The sequence below is a fragment of the Podarcis bocagei genome (genome assembly GCF_964188305.1).
Source record: "Podarcis bocagei genome assembly, chromosome: 16".
Classification (NCBI taxonomy): Eukaryota; Metazoa; Chordata; class Lepidosauria; order Squamata; family Lacertidae; genus Podarcis; species Podarcis bocagei.
Window position 1 is genome coordinate 35,478,773 of NC_138142.1, and position 18,682 is coordinate 35,497,454.

At 50.6% G+C, this 18,682-nt stretch overlaps 1 protein-coding gene across 2 annotated transcripts in view; it reads right to left on the reverse strand.

Annotated features, from left to right (window-relative positions):
* The window catches only part of ATP8B2 (ATPase phospholipid transporting 8B2), a 59,641-nt gene extending 40,959 nt beyond the window's left edge, over positions 1-18,682 (reverse strand). The window contains exons 1-6 of one of the 2 annotated variants that reach the window (XM_081173484.1): positions 18,547-18,682; positions 7,452-7,519; positions 4,803-4,861; positions 1,905-2,018; positions 1,636-1,734; positions 14-75 (exon numbers count right to left, since the gene is read on the reverse strand). In XM_081173484.1, coding sequence (XP_081029610.1) covers positions 14-75; positions 1,636-1,734; positions 1,905-2,018; positions 4,803-4,861; positions 7,452-7,482 — 365 coding nt within the window. In that variant the 5' untranslated portion in view covers positions 7,483-7,519; positions 18,547-18,682. Of the gene's footprint in view, positions 1-13; positions 76-1,635; positions 1,735-1,904; positions 2,019-4,802; positions 4,862-5,563; positions 5,787-7,451; positions 7,520-18,546 lie in introns of those variants that run through there. The other variant, XM_081173483.1, reaches the window with a different exon arrangement.

An 18,682-nucleotide genomic window follows, 5' to 3' on the forward strand; every position in this document is an offset into this window, starting at 1 on the left:
TGGCAATACTCACATCCCATTGATCAGCACCTGAGACTGGCGATTGTTCACCTGGTTGTCACTCTTGTGGCGAAACTGCAGAGAGACAGCAAGATCGCAGAATCTTAAGAATCGGAAGGGACCCAAGGGTCATCTAGCCCAACCCCGCGATGCAGAATGAAAGAAAGGTCCCCCAATACAATCGAGGAGGGTCAGGCGATCGGGGGCCGCTAGTCACAATGGCTATGTTCTCCCTGCACTGCCGGAGGCAAAATGCCTCTGAACATCACTTGCTGGGAATCGCAGAGTGGAGACAGTTGCTCTCGCACTCGGGTCCTGCTTGCGGGCTTCCCAGAGGCATTTGGTTGGCCACTGTGAGAACAGGATGCTGGCCTAGATGGGCCATGGGCCTCATCCTGCAGCCAGGATCTTCTTATGCCTTTGTATAGTCTTCTGCTTTGAGTGCAGAAGGTCCTGGGTTAAATCTCCAGGTAGAATAATTTTGTTGGAAGGTGTCCCAGTGGTCGTCTAGTCCAACCCTAGTCAGAAAGTTCTTTCTAACGTTTAGTCGGAGTCTCCTTGTTGTCTGAATCCATTGGTTTGGGTCCTACGCTCTGAGCAGCAGAAAACCAACTTCTGAAGATTGCTATCATATCTCCTCTCAGTCTCTTTTCCGGGCTAAACATGCCCAGCTCCTTCAACCGTTCCTCATAAGGCTCAGTTTCCAGACCCTTGATCATCTCGCTTGCCCTCCTCTACACACCTTCCAGCTTGTCAATATTTTTCTTAAATTGTGTTGCCCAAAACTGGGTACAGTATTCCGGGTGTCGTCTGACCAAGGCAGAATAGAGCGGAACAGTGGTACCTCTGGTTGTGAACAGGATCCGTTCCAGAAGCCTGTTCGCAACATGAAAAAAACGCAACGCACAGTGGCGTGTCTGCGCACACGTGGGCTGCAATTTGCCGCTTCTGCGCATGCGCATGACGTCATTTTGCGTTTCTGCGCATGCGCGAGCACCAAAACCCGGAAGTAACCCTTTCCGGTACTTCCCGGTCGCCGCGAGACGTAACCTGAAAGAACGTAACATGAAGCGGACGTAACATGAGGTATGACTGTACAGTGGTACCTTGGGTTACATACACTTCAGCTTACAAATGCTTCAGGTAACAGACTCCGCTAACTCAGAAATATTACCTCGGGTTAAGAACTTTGTTTCAGGATGAGAACAGAAATCGTGCTCCGGTGCCGCAGCAGCAGCAGGAGGCCCCATTAGCTAAAGTGGTGCTTCAGGTTAAGGACAGCTTCAGGTTAAGAACGGACCTCCGGAATGAATTAAGTACTTAACCCGAGGTACCACTGTACTATGACTTGATCTGGACACTCGACTTCTGTTAATGCGGCCTAGAACTGCGTTAGCCTTTTTTGCTGCCGTATCACACATCTGACTCGTGCTAAGCAGGTCTGGGTTTGGCCAACACCTGGGTGGTTGACCTCCCCTTCCAAGGAACTGCCCCGTATGATCCCGTGAGTTCCACGACAAAAGAAAGGCAGGATGTGAATTCTGGGAATCCAGCAAAGCCTGATAAGTGGTCCGAATCGCCGCCAGCCCCAACCCAGGTCTCCCCTCTCCCAGACTTCCCCCCCCCCTTGCTTACGTAATCGTCAGTGGCATCCTTGACCGCCGTGATGGTAAGCACAAGAACCAAAGGCACTATGGTGGTGAACCACGAAAGGGAGGATATCTGTGGAATCAGCTGGGTGGAGGAAGACAGACGAGAGGGTAAGTGAAGGCAGGGGAAGAAGAGGCGGCAGGGTGCGTCTAAGGAGTCTCCTCCACCACTCTCCAAAACCAAAATGCCGCCCACGTTAACACTTCCAAAATCCCCCCTTGCCCCAATATGAGAGTCCCGTGAACGGGCCGCACCTGGAGAATAAGGAGGAAGAGGAAGTAAGTGTTAGCCACTTCCTGGAACTGCTCAAAGAGGTTGATGGGCAGGAATGTGACCACGTTGTACTTGGACGTCTTGATGCAGTTACTCTGCGGGGAGAGAGGAAAGCAAACAACATCAGTTGGCGAAACTCGCAGGGAACGCGTGTCTCCGCTCTGCCGCACGGCCAACTTTCCCAGCAGTCCCCCACCCCAAAACTCCTCCAACAGATCTTCTCCGCCCTGTTTTCAACCCTTGGGGAAGGGCCGTCAAAGCTGGCAGAGCGTCTGCTTGGCACGCAGAATGACCCGGGTTCAATCCCCAATAAAATCCTGAAGAGACGCTGCCTGTCAGTGCAGACATTATGGAGGCAGGTGGACTCAGAGGTGATCTGGCACACTAGGATTAGGCGCTTTCCTGCATTCCTGTTTAAATCAGCCCCCCCTTTTTTTCCAGAACTGTGAGGACTACCAACTTCATTTTTGTTTTGGTGGAAGGAGCAGCTGGAAAGGACTTGGGAACAGGGGCCTGCTTTCTGCGTGCAAAAAGCCCCGGGTTCAATCCGTTCCCGGTAAGGTTGGGAGGGACTCCCCTTCCTGAAACCCTGGAGAATCATAGAATTCATATAATTGTAGAGTTGGTCATCTGGCCCAACCCCCTGCCATTCAGAAATAAGATTGGTTACTGCCAATCAGTGTGGGCAGTACTGAGCTAGGTGGAACAGGCGTCTCGCTCAGTGCAAAGAAACGCCCTGTAAAGGTAAAGGGACCCCTGACCATCTGTCCCAGCTCCTGCCAAACTAGCAGTTCGAAAGCACACCAGTGCAAGTAGATAAATAGGTACCATTGCAGCGGGAAGGTAAACGGCATTTCCGTGCGCTCTGGTTTCCGTCATGGTGTCCCGTTGTGCCAGAAGCGGTTTAGTCATTCTGGCCACATGACCCGGAAAGCTGTCTGTGGACAAATGCCGGCTTCCTTGGCCTGAAAGTAAGATGAGCATCGCAACCCCTTAGTTGCCTTTGACTGGACTTAACCATCCACGGGTCCCTTACCTTTAATTTACCTTTATATACAGTTATAACAAAAACATTCTAAAACCAATAACAATTTAAAGGTAAAGGGACCCCTGACCATTAGGTCCAGTCGTGACTAACTCTGGGGTTGCGGCGCTCATCTCGCTTTATTGGCCGAGGGAGCCGGCGTACAGCTTCCGGGTCGTGTGGCCAGCATGACTAAGCCGCTTCTGGCGAACCAGAGCAGCGCACGGAAAGGCCGTTTACCTTCCCGCCAGAGCGGTACCTATTTATCTACTTGCACTTCGTGCTTTCGAACTGCTAGGTTGGCAGGAGCAGGGACCGAGCAACGGGAGCTCACCCTGCTGCAGGGATTCGAACCGCCGACCTTCGGATCGGCAAGTCCTAGGCTCTGTGGTTTAACCCACAGCGCCACCCGCAAGATGCCCTACACTCCTTGTTAATTCCCTGACGAATAAAGCTGCACTGCTTTGCCATTTTTATTAGTTACCGTTCAACACACTAGGGTGTGCACAAGGCTGTGGGGATAATGTGCGGGTGGACTAGGAGCACAACTTACTGTTGGAGGGTAAAGACTCAAAATCTCCCTCCACCTTCGCTCCAGAAAGAGGAAAAAATATCCCCAAGTTTCTTTGTCTGCCTTCCACACTTAACGCTCTATTTATAATCTCTGAGCTGGCCTGCTGTCCCCGGACAGGAAGTTATTCACAGACACACCCTAGCCAAGATATGAGGGGTCAAGCCCAGTCAGAAGCAGGGCAGTGGTGTGGGAAGAAGGTTCCAGAAAGTGGACGGCAGCTCAAGGTTTCCTGGGATTTCCCGCAACCCCCCCCCCAAAAAAAAATACTGAGCAGCAGTCGCCTCCCCATATGGGATGGGCAAACCTGATTCAGTCTCTGTTTCTCATTTTTTTCCATTCTTAGTTCCAATTCTCCACATTTCCACATTCGTTTGTGGGTTTTGTTTCAAAGTTCCCTTGAAAATTCATCCGGGCTTTAACGCAGAATACTCCTAACTCAGAAGGGGGGGTTTTGTGTGCAATTTCGCCAAAGTTCTGAAAAAGGATGTTCTGTAATGGAATATGCATCTTTGTACGCTGTTTTTGCTGAAGTGAAATTTACAAGGCAAACTCCATGTGCATTTTCGTACGCTTGGTTTGGGAGAACGACGTTGCAAAATTCAGGGAACCGCAGATTTCAAAGGATGGCTGCGTTTCGTTCTGTGCAGCATTCCAGAAAGTGCAAATAGTAGTAGCAGTAGTAGTAGTAATAATAGTAGTAGTAATAATAATAATAACAACAACAATAACAACAGCAAACTATTTACCTCTCACATTTATATCCCCCATTTTTTCCAAGGAAATTTTAATCCAAAATACTCCCACTTCTCATTTAATCCTCGTAACAACCCCGTTAGGCAAATTAGGCTGAGAGGCAGCGACTGCCTCAAGGTCACGCCCAGTGAACTTCATGGATTTGAACGCAGGTCCCTCCCAGCTCCGAGTCCTACCCTCTTAACCACTTTTAAATGTTTATACCCACATCCCTAGAGCCCATCATCACCGCTGATCTCTCCCCCCACCCCGCAAAAAAAGGTCTGAGTTCTTCCTTTTCTGTACCTAACTCCCCACAAAGCCAAGCTCACCCCTTTCACATCCCTCTCTGTGGGGTATAGACGCAGCCCCACACCCCTTCTCTGCCCCGCCAACACGGATTTCGCGTTCCAGCCACGAAAAGTGGGATGTTCCACCACCACCCCTCCCTTCCCAGAAAACTCACACACACAATTTATTAAATATATATATAAGTCCTTAAATCTTTTATTACAGCCCCCAGCCGCAAACTCCTAACCCCGTACTTACCGCATACTGGAACTTTTCGTTATACTCCCGGGCGTTGGCTTTCACCCGCCTTTCCTCCTCTGAAAACAGGGGACAAAAATCAGCCGCCGGCACACAACACCCCCCCAAAAAAAAATCACCGTACCCCACTTTGCCAGGCTTACCACCACCCCTCCAGCAGTTGCCCCTTGCTAACCATTCCAAGCTGAACACAAAGGGTAGCGGATTTGATAACCTGCTTCCCGACTGCATGAGATTGGCTTTCTCTCTTAATTCTTTGCATGCCCCCCCCCCACCACAAAAAACCACCCCAGGAGTAGCTTCCCCCCCCACCTGTCCCAAATACTGAAATAAAACTGCTCTGGGTTTTCGCAATCCCCCCAATCCATTGTTGGAATGGACTCTGTCCCCGTTTCCAAACTTGCGACTCTCGGCAGTCTCAGAAGCAAGGTCATTTGCGGGGATGGGGGGGAAGGAGGGGGGTATTCCTTTGGGTAAAAAGGGGGCTCTCCTGTGTCCCTACCACCACCAAAAAATATATAGTGCAAAGGAAAGGAGCCAGAGTTGGGGGGGGGGGTGAAGGAAGCAGGCGCGGTATGAGGTAATGTTTGTGGCGAGAACTGCAATGACAGCTTTCTCCAAGGAGGTCGTGACAGGACAAAGGCTGGACGCGGATATTTGAGGAGCCCCGACCCCTAAAAAGCAAAAAAAAAACCCAAAACCCTGCTAGCCAAACCCCAAAACTTTCACTTGTCAAATCCCCACCACCCCCCAAAAAATACCTGTCCCCCCAGGCGTCTGTCCACGGCTGCCCGTCGCCACGGCGACCCAGGGCCATTTCTCCGGCATCTCCTTAGGGATCGTCATGGTTACCGCCGGGCCCGGGTTTGCGTGTGTTTTATGGGGAGGGGGGGCCTTGCAGGAGGCCCCCCGGGCTTAGGCAGCGGCCCCCCATCGGCCTCCCCAGTCTGTGCCCCCCATTCTCCTCCTGCCTCGGCGGCTGCTGTTGCTGCCCCCCCTCCCCACTCGCTGCAGGAGAAAACTCCACGCTGACATTGAAGGAGACGGGGGCCGCCCACCGCCACACGGCGGCCAATGAGGGGCCGGGACGGCGTTGCTTAGGTAACCGCGGCATGGGGGGGGCAAGGGGGGGAACCTCTCGCCTGCCTGCTTCTCTTCCCCCAGCCCCACCCCCAACCCAGAAAGACCTTACGGAGTCAGTCAAAGGCATGCAAATCACTATAATGGGACAACCCCCCCCCAAAAAAAGTCATTTTGCTTAGGTTCCTGCTCACTATTAAATCTGTTTTTACCTCAGTCCACCTCTTCTGCCAAAGAGACAGCCACCCAACCCAACTCTCTCTCTCTCCTCACAAGAACCCTGTAAGGTAATCCGGGCTGCTGGGTTGCCAACTGACCAGGAAGAAACTAAGGCAATGCGACTTGCTCCTGCGCTTTAGACAGGAGCCTGACCCAGATGAAAAAGTCATAGGCTGGTAGATTGGGAAGGGACCTCCAAAGGCCATCCAAACCCAGCCCTCTGCTCAGCTCAGTAATTTCCGCTGACTTCACAGGTAGGAAGCGAGCTTAGCAGGGAGAGAGAGGGCCGGGCTAGATCGCCTTGAAGCGCTGCTTGTCTACTTGCAGAACATTTGGCTGGCTTTTAACCTGGGGAACTGGGTTGAATTCAAAAATGGGACAAGACCGCCTTCTGTCTAAAGTGGTACAGTCCCTTCTGTACCTTCTAAAGCGGTACAGACCCCCCTCAAACTCCTCATGCCGCTGGCAAGGGTACGTATACTCTGGATATGAAAATTTGTCACGGAGCTTTAGAATGGGAAGGCACCTTGTGCGGTCATCCAGTCTGACCCCAACCCCTGAGGTATGCAGGAATCTTGCAACTACGCACCCCTGACAAACGATTGTCCGGCCTCTGTTTAAATACTTCCAGCAAGGAAGAGCCAATCGCCTTCCAGGGCACCATCGAACAGCTCTGACCATTAAAAAGGTAAAGGGACCCCTGACTATGAGGTCCAGTTGTGGCCAACTCTGGGGTTGCAGCGCTCATCTCGCTTTACTGGCCAAGGGAGCCGGCGTACAGCTTCCGGGTCATGTGGCCAGCATGACTAATCCGCTTCTGGCAAACCAGAGCAGCACACAGAAACGCTGTTTACCTTCCCGCTGGAGGGGTACCTATTCATCTACTTGTACTTTGACGTGCTTTCGAACTTCTAGGTTGGCAGGAGCAGGGACCGAGCAATGGGAGCTCACCCCGTCGTGGGGATTCGAACCGCCAACCTTCTGATCGGCAAGTCCTAGGCTCTGTGGTTTAACCCACAGCTCTGTGGTTTAACCATTAGGCACCTTTTAATTTTTAATTTTTTTTAATGCTTCATGGTCTCTTAGAGGAAGCCATTGTGAATGAAATGGAATTAAGCAAAAGCTTCTCAGAAGCACAGTTCCCCCACCAGTGGCTACACTGGGGACACAGGGGCAGAGATCTGTTGGGAAGTTGGCAACCTTGCAGTGGCTGAGTGAGAAAAAGAGTCTGAGAAGTTAAATCACCTAATTTTTGTGGCTGATTGGGGTGGGTGGGCGGCCCAGCCCCTGTCAGTCCTGCTCCCTTCCCCACCCCCACCCCAAAAAAACAGCCCAATCAGAAGATCTTACCTGGAGGATGTTTCTTAGAACAAAGTTCCATGGCATTCGATGGCAGTTTATCAGGCCCATGGGAGGTGCTGTATTGGGGCGGGGAAATGGGGGGGAAAGCAAAGAAATAAAAATAATTGGTTTGGGGTGGGGTGTGGCGCGCACACACACACCTAAAACAAACCAAAGGTGGAGAACTTTGGGGGCAGAATGTGGCCCTCAGAATGCTTCTGTCTGGCCCTCGGGTCTTTCTGCAAGCTGCACTCTTCTTCCTGGGTCACAGCCCCTCTACAGCCCCGTTTGATACCCTCCCCAAGGACTTTTGCAAGCAAGGAGAGTTTGCAGGGGGGGGGGAAGGAAGAAAGAGAAGAAACCTCAGACTTTTGCATGGCTGGAATGAATTGTACCATACAAAGGTAAGAGTCACATTCATTGCTCTGCTCACATTTTTGCTTCCAACTCCATTGGCACATTTTCCCCCAAGGGGCTTCCCAGAGGGAATGCAACCCCTGGGCAGGAAAGGGTTAACCCTGGAAACAAACTAAGGAGTAACATCATCTTGCTGGGGGAGTGTTCAGAATTTCCCCACCTTGCTGCCTGTTGCTCCTGCAGCCCCCCAGCAAATCTTCCTTCTCTATAAAGCCAAAATTGCCCTTCATCCAAACAGCGCCCAATAATTTTAAAATACTTGATAATAAAACAACACAACTCTCTTCCCTACGAGCAGCGGAACGGAAAAGGATGCAGTTACAATAGGTATACCGAGCCAAATGAAGCCTTTAAAACCTGTTGCTAGATCTCTCCAGGGGAAAGCACTCCAAACAGCGATCTGGAAACAGAACAGGAAAAGTTTCCCGCAGGAATTTTTCCAGAAACACAACATTGCCTGGAAAATCTCCTAATCTGCCTGCAGGAAATTTTCCATTTCAATGAGCTCATTAGCTAATAGATACCAATTGCAAATCCTCAGGGTTAGTGCCCATTGCGGCTGGTGGGGCGGGAGCCAGGGAGCCCGACAGCAGGGGGCGCCAGAGCCGATGAAAGACAGAGCCATCTCATCCTAATTTTGTCCCTATCCTCCTCCTCCTCCTCCCTGCTGAGTTCTACAAGTTCTGCAACCCTGAGACGTGGTCGCAGTTGGACCCGCGCCAGTCGCAAAACGCGCCTGGCACCTGGCTAATTTCTAACAGGGTTCCCCACCCCCAAAGGAAGTGATTTAAAAGGCAGTCGACTGAATCACATGAACCTTCCAGCCCAGTCCGCTATTGTCCCTTCCTTTCTAGAACGGACCACAAAATGCTGCTATAGAACCTGGCTCCAAGTCCAACAGACGAGATGGCTCAAAACCACGCTGAGGACTAGAATGCTGGAGAGGCCTGCGGGCTCCTCTAGCGATGGTGGTGGTTTCCCTAAAAGGGCTAGCATGCCGACACATCCACCACCGACCAGCCAGACAGCTACACCGGTGCCAACAGCTGCTACGCCCGAGTCCCCGCCGGCAAAAGACACCTCTTCTAACTGTTTCCTGCTCCATTTCCTGTTTTGCTCCTGGTGGCTGATTTGTGGCGAGGAGCACAGAGAGAAACCTAACATCCGGGGGCACTTCAGAGCAGACAGCAGAAGATCTTCCAATCAGTGTCAAGAGAGATGCTCTTCCTTGTCGAACATGTTGTTGTTGTTATTTAGTCGTCTCCGACTCTTCGTGACCCCATGGACCAGAGCATGCCAAGCAATCCTGTCTTCCACTGCCTCCCGCAGTTTGGTCAAACTCATGCTGGTAGCTTCGAGAACACTGTCCATCCATTCTTGTCCTCTGCCGTCCCCTTCTCCTTGTGCCCTCCATCTTTCCCAACATCAGGGTCTTCTCTTCTCATGAGGTGGCCAAAGTATTGGAGCCTCAGCTTCAGGATCTGTCCTTCCAGTGAGCACTCAGGACTGATTTCCTTCAGAATGGAGAGGTTTGATCTTCTTGCAGTCCATGGGACTCTCAAGAGTCTCCTCCAGCACCAGAATTCAAAAGCATCAATTCTTCGGCCATCAGCCTTCTTTATGGTCCAGCTCTCACTTCCATACATCACTACTGGGAAAACCATGGCTTTAACTATACGGACCTTTGTTAGCAAGGTGATGTCTCTGCTTTTTAAGATGCTGTCTAGGTTTGTCATTGCCTTTCTCCCAAGAAGCATGCGTCTTTTAATTTCGTGGCTGCTGTCACCATCTGCAGTGATAATGGAGCCCAAGAAAGTAAAATCTCTCACTACCTCCATTTCTTCCCCTTCTATTTGCCAGGAGGTGATGGGACCAGTGGCCATGACCTTCGTTTTTTTGATGTTGAGCTTCAGACCATATTTTGCGCTCTCCTCTTTCACCCTCATTAAAAGGTTCTTTAATTCCTCCTCACTTTCTGCCATCAAGGTTGTGTCATCTGCATATCTGAGGTTGTTGATATTTCTTCCGGCAATCTTAATTCCGGCTAGGGATTCATCCAGCCCAGCCTTTCGCATAATGAATTCTGCATATAAGTTAAATAATCAGGGAGACAATATACAGCCTTGTCGTACTCCTTTCCCAATTTTCAACCAATCAGTTGTTCCATATCCAGTTCTAACTGTAGCTTCTTGTCCCACATAGAGATTTCTCAGGAAACAGATGAGGTGATCGGGCACTCCCATTTCTTTAAGAACTTGCCATAGTTTGCTGTCAAGGCAGTGATCCATGAAGGGGCTTGTCGAACATGCAACCCCCCAACGCCACATATGATAGAATCATGCAAGAGTGTGGGAGGAGGAGGGGATGAAATCCCCAAAAAGGATGTTGCTGTTTTTTTCTGTATGCCACAACAGCTGCAAGAATATTTCTAGCAAAGAATTGGAAGAAACAAGATTTACCAACTATCAAAGAATGGCAGATGAAGATGATGGACTATATGGAACTTGCCGAACTGACCGGGAGACTCAGAGACCAGAGAGAAGAGACGGTGGAAGAAGACTGGAAGAAATTTAAAGAATATTTGAAAAAAAAATGTTAATATTTAAATCTTAGAATAGCTTTGGAAGTGGATATAGGCTGTAGGTTTAGAAGACAGTGTATTTTAAAATAGTATTGTCTGTAAAGGATAAAATGTCAAGATTATTATTGCAAAAGTAAGTGTGACAAAATGGTTAAAAATATGTAAACTGCTAAAGATGAGGGAAAATGAAAACCAGATAGGGGGACTTGGGGAAGCTCACCTAACAATGTTTAGAAAAAATAAGGATAAGACAAGAATTTGTTTGCATTGTTTGTGTTGTTTATTTGTGTTTTAAAATGAATAAAAAAATGGGGGGGGGGACTCTGGGAGGAGGAAGTCAGGGGGAAAACGACTCTCCCAACTATTCTTGCTGGGCTCAAAACCATGAAAGGGGTTTAGCTTTGTGGGTGGTGGGGAAATAGCTGGAAAGGGCAGAATTGGTGGGTGGTGGAGGGGTTAAGCACCCTTCCTGCCGGCTATCCATCCCATCTGGACTTGGTTATGATTTTTAATGGTATGCGTGAGAAAAACCGCTCTGGAAAACATAATTTGCTGGCAGGGGATGGGTTAAGCACCTCCCTCCTCCAATTTCCTCAGGCAAAAGCTCCTCCAAGGTTTTTTGAAATTGGTGCCATGGGGAAACTCGGTCATTCCAGAGAGGTCAGCCCTCCGTTTTTAATCCTAGGGGGAGCCAGGGTAATGTAGTGGTTAGTGTGCTGGCCCTGGGAGACCCGGGTTCAAATCTCCACTCGCCCACTAGGTGGGACCTTGGACCAGTCCCTACCTGTCAGTGTAACCAACCTCACAGGATTGTTACGGGGATTAAATGAGGAAGCGGAGAACCAGCCCCCCGGAGTAAAAGTACGACGTGAATGTAAGAATGAAACAAAATAAATAAATGCGGATTGAAGAATGTTCAGCTCTGTTTCAGCCGAGAAGGGATTTGTAGGGGTGGTATAATTCCTTCCTATTTTGGGGGACGACCGCACTTTATTAATTTTGGGACACAGGTGGCGCTGTGGTCTAAACCACAGAGCCTAGGACTTGCCGATCAGAAGGTCGGCGGTTCGAATCCCCGCAACGGGGTGAGCTCCAGTTGCTCGGTCCCTGCTCCTGCCAACCTAGCAGTTCGAAAGCACACCAGTGCAAGTAGATAAATAGGTACCACTCCGGTGGGAAGGTAAATGGCGTCTCCGTGCGCTGCTCTGGTTCGCCAGAAGCGGCTTAGTCATGCTGGCTACATGACCCGGAAGCTGTATGCCGGCTCCCTTGGCCAATAAAGCGAGATGAGCGCGCAACCCCAGAGTCGGCCACAACTGGACCTAATGGTCAGGGGTCCCTTGACCTTGACCTTTAGGGCCTTTATATGAACCTGCCTGTCCTCAGACATCAAGGCAGGGCCTTGTCTGAAGTGGCCCCCCTGTTAAAGAAATTGCTATTTCCTCTCTCTTCCAGACCACAGCATGTTCTGAAGGCACATGAGGCCACCACCTCCCTGAAGCTAAGCAGGTCCAGGCCTGGTCAGCTCCCGGATGGGAGGCCATCATGGAACCCCAGGTATGTTGCCTTGAGTTCTACTATGGGGGGAAAGCAGGACAGAAATGTGAAGAAATAACAGAGGCACAGCAGTTGTTTAAATGTGGAGCTATTTGATACATTTCTGTCCATTCAGCAGCCTTTCTCAACCTGTGGGTCCCCAGATGTTGTTGAACTACAACTCCCATCACCCCTAGCTAGCAAGGCCAGAGCTCAGGGATGATGGGAGTTGTAGTCCAACAACATCTGGGGACCCACAGGTTGAGAAGCGCTGCATTAGGGCATCCGATTGGCTGCTGTGAGAACAGGATGCTGGGCTGGATGGGCCCCCATTGGCTGGATCTTCTCCAGGACTCTTATGATGCTCTTATTGTCCCGCCCCCCACACTGGGTGTTTTGCACTACAACTTCCATCAGCCCCTGGCTAGCACAGTCAATGATCAGGGATGATGGGAACTGTAGTTCAAAACATCGGCTCGCTCTCATCCTAACCTACCTCACAGGGTCGTTGTAAGGTTAAATGGGAGTCTAAATCATTTTTAAAGATATCAGTCATGACAAGGGATACGTTCCTGTGTGACCAATTTCCCCCACAATTCCCAGCTTGCAGAACTGTTTGGGGGACACAGCTCACACAAGAGAGGAGTGCTTTTTAAAACCCCAGAATCTTAACACAAAGAGAGTCCGACTGGATCAGGCCAATGGCCCAACTAGCCCAGCCTCCTGTTCTCACAGTGACCGACCAGATTCCCCTATGGAAAAACCCATAAGCAGGATTCGAACTCAAGAGCAACTCTCCCGATTCTCTGGCGTTCAGAGGTACATCACTGCCTCCGACAGCGGAGGGAGAAAATAGCAAACCTTTGGTGGAAACCTTTGAACACCCACCCAAAAGCACTGATAGGTGAAAGCGAAAGTCAGAAAGGTTACTCCCTTTGCCAAATCTATGGTGCTTTTCAAGGCTGAGATTGGTACCCATTCAATAATAATAATAATAATAATAATAATAATAATAATGATGATGATGATGATGATAATAATAATAATAATAATAATAATAATAATAATAATAATAATAATAATAATTTATAATTTATACCCCACCCATCTCTCTGTCCTTCCCCAGCCACTCTGGGCGGCTGCCAACAAAACACTAAAATACAATAAACTATTAACATTAAAAGCTTCCCTAAACAGGGCTGCCTTTAGATGTCTTCTAAAAGTTTGGTAGTTATTTTTCTCTTTGACATCTGGTGGGAGGGCGTTCCACAGGGCAGGTGCCACCACCGGGAAGGCCCTCTGCCTGCTTCCCTGTAACTTGGCTTCTCGCAATGAGGGAACCGCCAGAAGGCCCTCGGAGCTGGACCTCAGTGTCCGGGCAGAACGATGGGGGTGGAGACGCTCCTTCAGATATACTGGGCCGAGGCCATTTAGGGCTTGAAAGGTCAGCACCAACACTTTGAATTGTGCTCGGAAACGTACTGGGAGCCAGTGTAGGTCTTTCAAGACCGGTGTTATATGGTCTCGGCGGCCGCTCCCAGTCACCAGTCTAGCTGCCGCATTCTGGATTAGTTGTAGTTTCTGGGTCACCTTCAAAGGTAGCCCCACGTAGCGAGCGTTGCAGTAGTCCAAGCGAGAGATAACCAGAGCATGCACCACTCTGGCAAGACAGTCTGCGGGCAGGGAGGGTCTCAGCCTGCGTACCAGATGGAGCTGGTAAACAGCTGCCCTGGACACAGAATTGACCTGTGCCTCAAGGTGTTCCGACATAAGAGATGAGATGTATTTGCACCGTAAGGAAGCACCAACTTTGATCTGACCGCATGGGAACAAGAGAAGAGACACTGCAAAGATGGGGAACAGGAAATGAGGTGTTGATCTGTTGTATCTAGCCTATTATCATTGTGCAGGCCGGAAGCCGAGATGAGCCTCAGGCAACCACAGAGCTTAAAAACCAGAGAGGAAACCCCAACCAGTCCATTTCTTTGACTCAGGGCTCTGCTGCTGGGGAAAGGGCGGTACTTTTTGGGTAGGGAGTGAGCAGCCAATCCCAATTGCCACCTCCCCAGGCACCGAGCCACCCAAACTCCAGGGAATGTTTATTTTTCAAAGCCACAGACACACACACACCAAGTTTCCGGGCAGGCAAAGACACAGATGCCACAAACTCCCTTTGCCCCACCCAGATCCCCTCCCTCTCGCCTAATCCCAGATCACAAAAGACAGGACAACATTGAAAAGCACTCTGTGCGAGTCCCAGAGAACTGTCCTCCGCCCCTTCATTTCGCACATTCCAGGTGTGAAAATAGAATCCGTCAACTTTCCCAGGGCCGTTTGAGCAAAATAAAGAGTTTGTGATCTAGGGCAAAAGATTGGGGGGGGGAGGCACACACAGAGTTCTCATTTGGCAGTTGCCCCCTCCATAATGTCTGGGGCTTGCCAAAAAATGAGAGGGGCAAATTCATAGAATCACAGAGTCTGAAGGGACCCCACGAGTCATCTAGTCCAGGGGTCTGCAACCTTTAAGACAAAAAGAGCCACTTGGACCCGTTTCCGAAGAAAAAAAAACTGGGAGCCGCAAAACCATTGCGACATTTAAAACAAATATAACACTGCATATACTGTTTCTTACCTTAATGTCCAATCTGACAGCGGGCGGGAAGGTGACGTCGGGACGGTGCGTGACTAACGCACGCACCGCCCCCATGCGACGTCACAGCCAGTACAGCGCCCGCCACAGTGGCGAGTGTCGGGGCGCACAATGCGCCTCCTCCCCTCGCTAGTATCCGCCCTGGAGCCGCGCAAAGGTCTAAAAGGGCCACATGCAGCTCCGGAGCCGCGGGTTTCAGACCCCTGATCTAGTCCAACCCCCTGCAATCCAAGGAATCACAGTTCGAGAATCCCGGGCAGACGGACGACCCAACCTGTGTTAAAAAACCTCCAGCGAGGGATTGTCCTCCATCTTCCCAGGTAGGCCAGCTTCACCTTATTTAGTAGCACAGAGCTTTGCCTAAGAAGGTCGATGTCACACAGGTAAAGCAGAGGCACAGAGGACGCTGTCTCCTACCAAATCCGACCATGTAGCTCAGTAAGGTCCACACTGCCTGGCAGCAACCCGGCAGGGCGAGTCTCTCCCAGATGCTTGGGACTGAACCCCAGCACCTTCTGCACACAGATTATTCTACCATTCCGCTGTGTCCTTTCCTCCAAAAATAAAGCAAGATTCCAGTCCTCATGGTTCTGAATAAAGGCCCTGATTTAAACAGTAAACGCCAGAAGCTGGCTTACTCCCACGCAGAACAATGGGCCACCTAGCTCAGTAATGTCCACACTGGCTGGCAGCAGCTCTCCGGGGTTTTCACGCTCTCCAGGGTCTTTCTGCTTGGAGACGCCATTGCGGATCAAACCTAGAACCTCCTGCAGATGCTTCGCCACCTTCCCAAACACTGGAGGCCAGTCCTGGGATAGCTCAGCAGGCAAGAGCACAAGGCACTTTATCTCAAGGTTGTGGGTTCGAGCCCCACGTTGGGCAAAATATCCCTGCATTGCAGCAGGTTGGACTAGACGGCCCCCGGTGCTCCTTCCAACTCTACGACTCTTCTAAGATTCCATGGAGCTCAATACTGCCTGCACTGACTGGCAGCAGCTCTCCAGGGTTTCAGAGGAGGGTCTTTCAAATGCTCTACCACTGAGCTACAACCTTTCAGTCCACATATACAGGTAGCGGGAAAGAGGCTGGTGTATTTAGATAAAGCGGCCAAGGCTCTCCTGCCCAGAGGAGGAGAGCAGTACTGTCCCTCTTCCGGAATACCCTGTCTACTGCCTCCGTTTGGTGCCAAGCTGGCTTGTTTGGGTGTCTGGCTAAGGCTTGGGGGGGAGAAGGAAGCGGTGCATGGATGTGGGGAGAGACTGCTGCTTCGAGATCGTTGGCCATGCCGAGAAGATGACACGAAAGCAAGGTCTGGCTCCGACCGGCAACATCTGGAAGGGGGGCGTTATGCCAAGGAAGAGAGGAATTGTGGGCGGCCAGCAAGCGGGCGGGCAGGAGATTACAGGGGCAGGATCCAGAACGTGGAAACGGGGCAGCGGGGAGGTGAAGGGTAAGATATCTCAGCATCAGCAGTTGGGGAAGCGGTGGGGTTGCAGAGGGAGTGAGAATCTGGGCCTAGGAAAAGGATACAAGCTTGGAAATCCAAATCGAGCGGTATAAGATATCTCAGCATCAGCATCTAGGGAGAGGGGCCACCCAAGCAAATGGATTTTTGTGGGGGGGGGGGAGTGAGGAAGAAGGACCAGGGAAGAAACTGGGAGTGAGACAAAGCAGGATCCGGAATGTGTGGGGAGAGAATTGGAAGGAGGGGTAGTTGTTTTCTACTGTGCTAAGGCAAGGAATGAGGATAGAATATCGAGGCATCAGCGTTTGGGAGAAGGAGGGAGAAGGAGTTGAAGGAGGGGCTGGCGAGCAGGGAAGAGATATGGGGCAGCTAAGGAAGGAGGGTGGGGGAGTCACACTAGGCCAGAGGCACACAGAAACCTGCCTTATTTTGCTCCATCCGCTAAGTAAAAAAAACCTAAGACTCCAGTCCTCATGGCTTTGAATAAATGGCTGGTTTAAATAGGAACCCAGAGAGCTGTTTTATAGCATTGGTCACAGGAACAGTCCATCTTGCTCAGTAATGTTTACACTGGCTGGCAGCAGCTCTCCAGGGTTTCAGGCAGGGATTGAAGTTGGGATCTTCCGCATGCAAACTGGACACACTACGGCCCTTCCCCAACATGGCGCCCTAAAGACATTAATTGAGGTTTCCAGCTCCCATCAACTGCACCCGCTACGCCCAGAAATGATGGGAGGCAGAATGCAACCACAACTTAGTGGGCACCAGGTTGGTTAGCCCTCCGTCGGGCAAAGAGAGGAATAAGGGTTCAGGGCACCCCCAGCAATTGTGTGTGCAGTGGGGAGAAGGACCCAGACTGAGAGTTCAGGTGGGACTGGAAGAGGTCAGATCTTGGAAGGCACCAGCAAAGAACCCCTGGAAGGGTGGTCTGTCAATAGACTGGGGGAGAGAAAGGCTTCAATATTTAAGGCTACATTTAAAGCACACAGAATCCTGGGAACTGTAGTTCACTCCTCCCAGAACTGCAATTCCCAGCACCCTTCACAAACTACAGTTCCCAGCATTCTTTGCAGGACTGAGAAAAGAATGTGCTTTAGATGTATGGTGCGTAAGCAGCCTAAGAGAGGCACCCATAAATGACTTATTTTTTTGGAGGGGGGGACTGAAGGATCCAGAGCATGCATTAGTGAAATTACTATCCAACTGAGAGCTCTAGGCATGAGCATTCCGGTAGGGATCTAGGTAAGAGTCTAGAAAATTCTGGAGCAAATATCTAGAAGGAAAGCAGGTAAGCAGGGGAGATATGGCGCTGTAAGCCTTTCAGGTACTTCCCAGTGTGGGGGGAGTGAGCCCCACTGATCTGAAATAGCTTACTTTTGGACCCCCTTAGTGGGTGGCATCCTGATTCAAGGCAGGTCGCCACAGGAGCACTCACAAATATATGGTAAAAGCCCCTAAATGCATGTTTGGGTTAAAAGGGTTGTAGATACCTAGCCCAGGTTTTCTTTGGGGGGGGCGCAAACCTTCCCATGGGGGTCAAGGGTGGGGGAGGTTAAAGGTCAAAAGAGAGAGGATCCAAGGGGATGTTCAAAAGTTAAGAGAAGGGAATGGGGGAAGGGAATTCTCCAAAATTCATTCCCTTCTCCCCGGTTAAGGTATTAAAAGAACTATAAAAAACAGAGAAATAATCTGGGGTGGGGAATCTCCAAACCTCACCCCCCCACACACACACAAGAAACTAAAATAATAATAATGCAAACACTGGAAGTATTTAGAGAGGCGATCTCCCAAAATTCACCCCCCCACCCCAATAACTAATAAAATACGGATAGCATGGAAGGATGGGGGGGGGTCTCCCAAAATTCACCCCCAATAGCTTTAAAAAAAAAAAAGATGTAGGGGAGCAATCTACAAAATCCACTCCCAGTAACTGAAAAACAAATAAAGACGATGGAAATATTTGGGATGGGGAATTCCCCCCCCCCATAACAACAACAACAACAAAGATAGTATAGAAGTACAGTATTGCGTGGGGAGGGGGAAGGAATCTCCCAAAATAACTAAAAAGAGACAGAGATACAGCACAGAAGCATTCATGGGGGGGGGGGAAATGCCCCAAACCTACCCCCCCACACACAACTACATAAAAAGCAAGATGACATGAAAGTATTTAGGAGAGAAACCTCAAAAAAATATATATTTGGAGAGGGGGAGTTGTGTGTGTGTGTGTTTTGTGGTTTCGCTCCTCCTAAATACTTTCATGTCATCTTGCTTTTTATGTAAAAAAATTGAAATAACTACAGTTGGGAGCACCATCTCTCCTCCCCTCCTCCCCCGCTCCTGTCCCCTTGCCCGGCTGGCTCCCTTTCCAACCGAGCGGCGGAGGGAGGCGAGCTCTGGTCCGCCGGGGCGTCCCCAAAAACTCGGCCGGATCCCCCGCCGCCGCGTGGCGCACCTTAACGAGCCGCCTCCGGGCGCCCCTCGCCTCCGCTGCTGCTGCTGGTGCCGCCGCCGCGCTCCATCCCCCGGCCAGGGCCGCTACGCCCTCCTGGAAGCGGCCCGCGCCCGTGCGCCCTGGCCGCGCCCGCCGG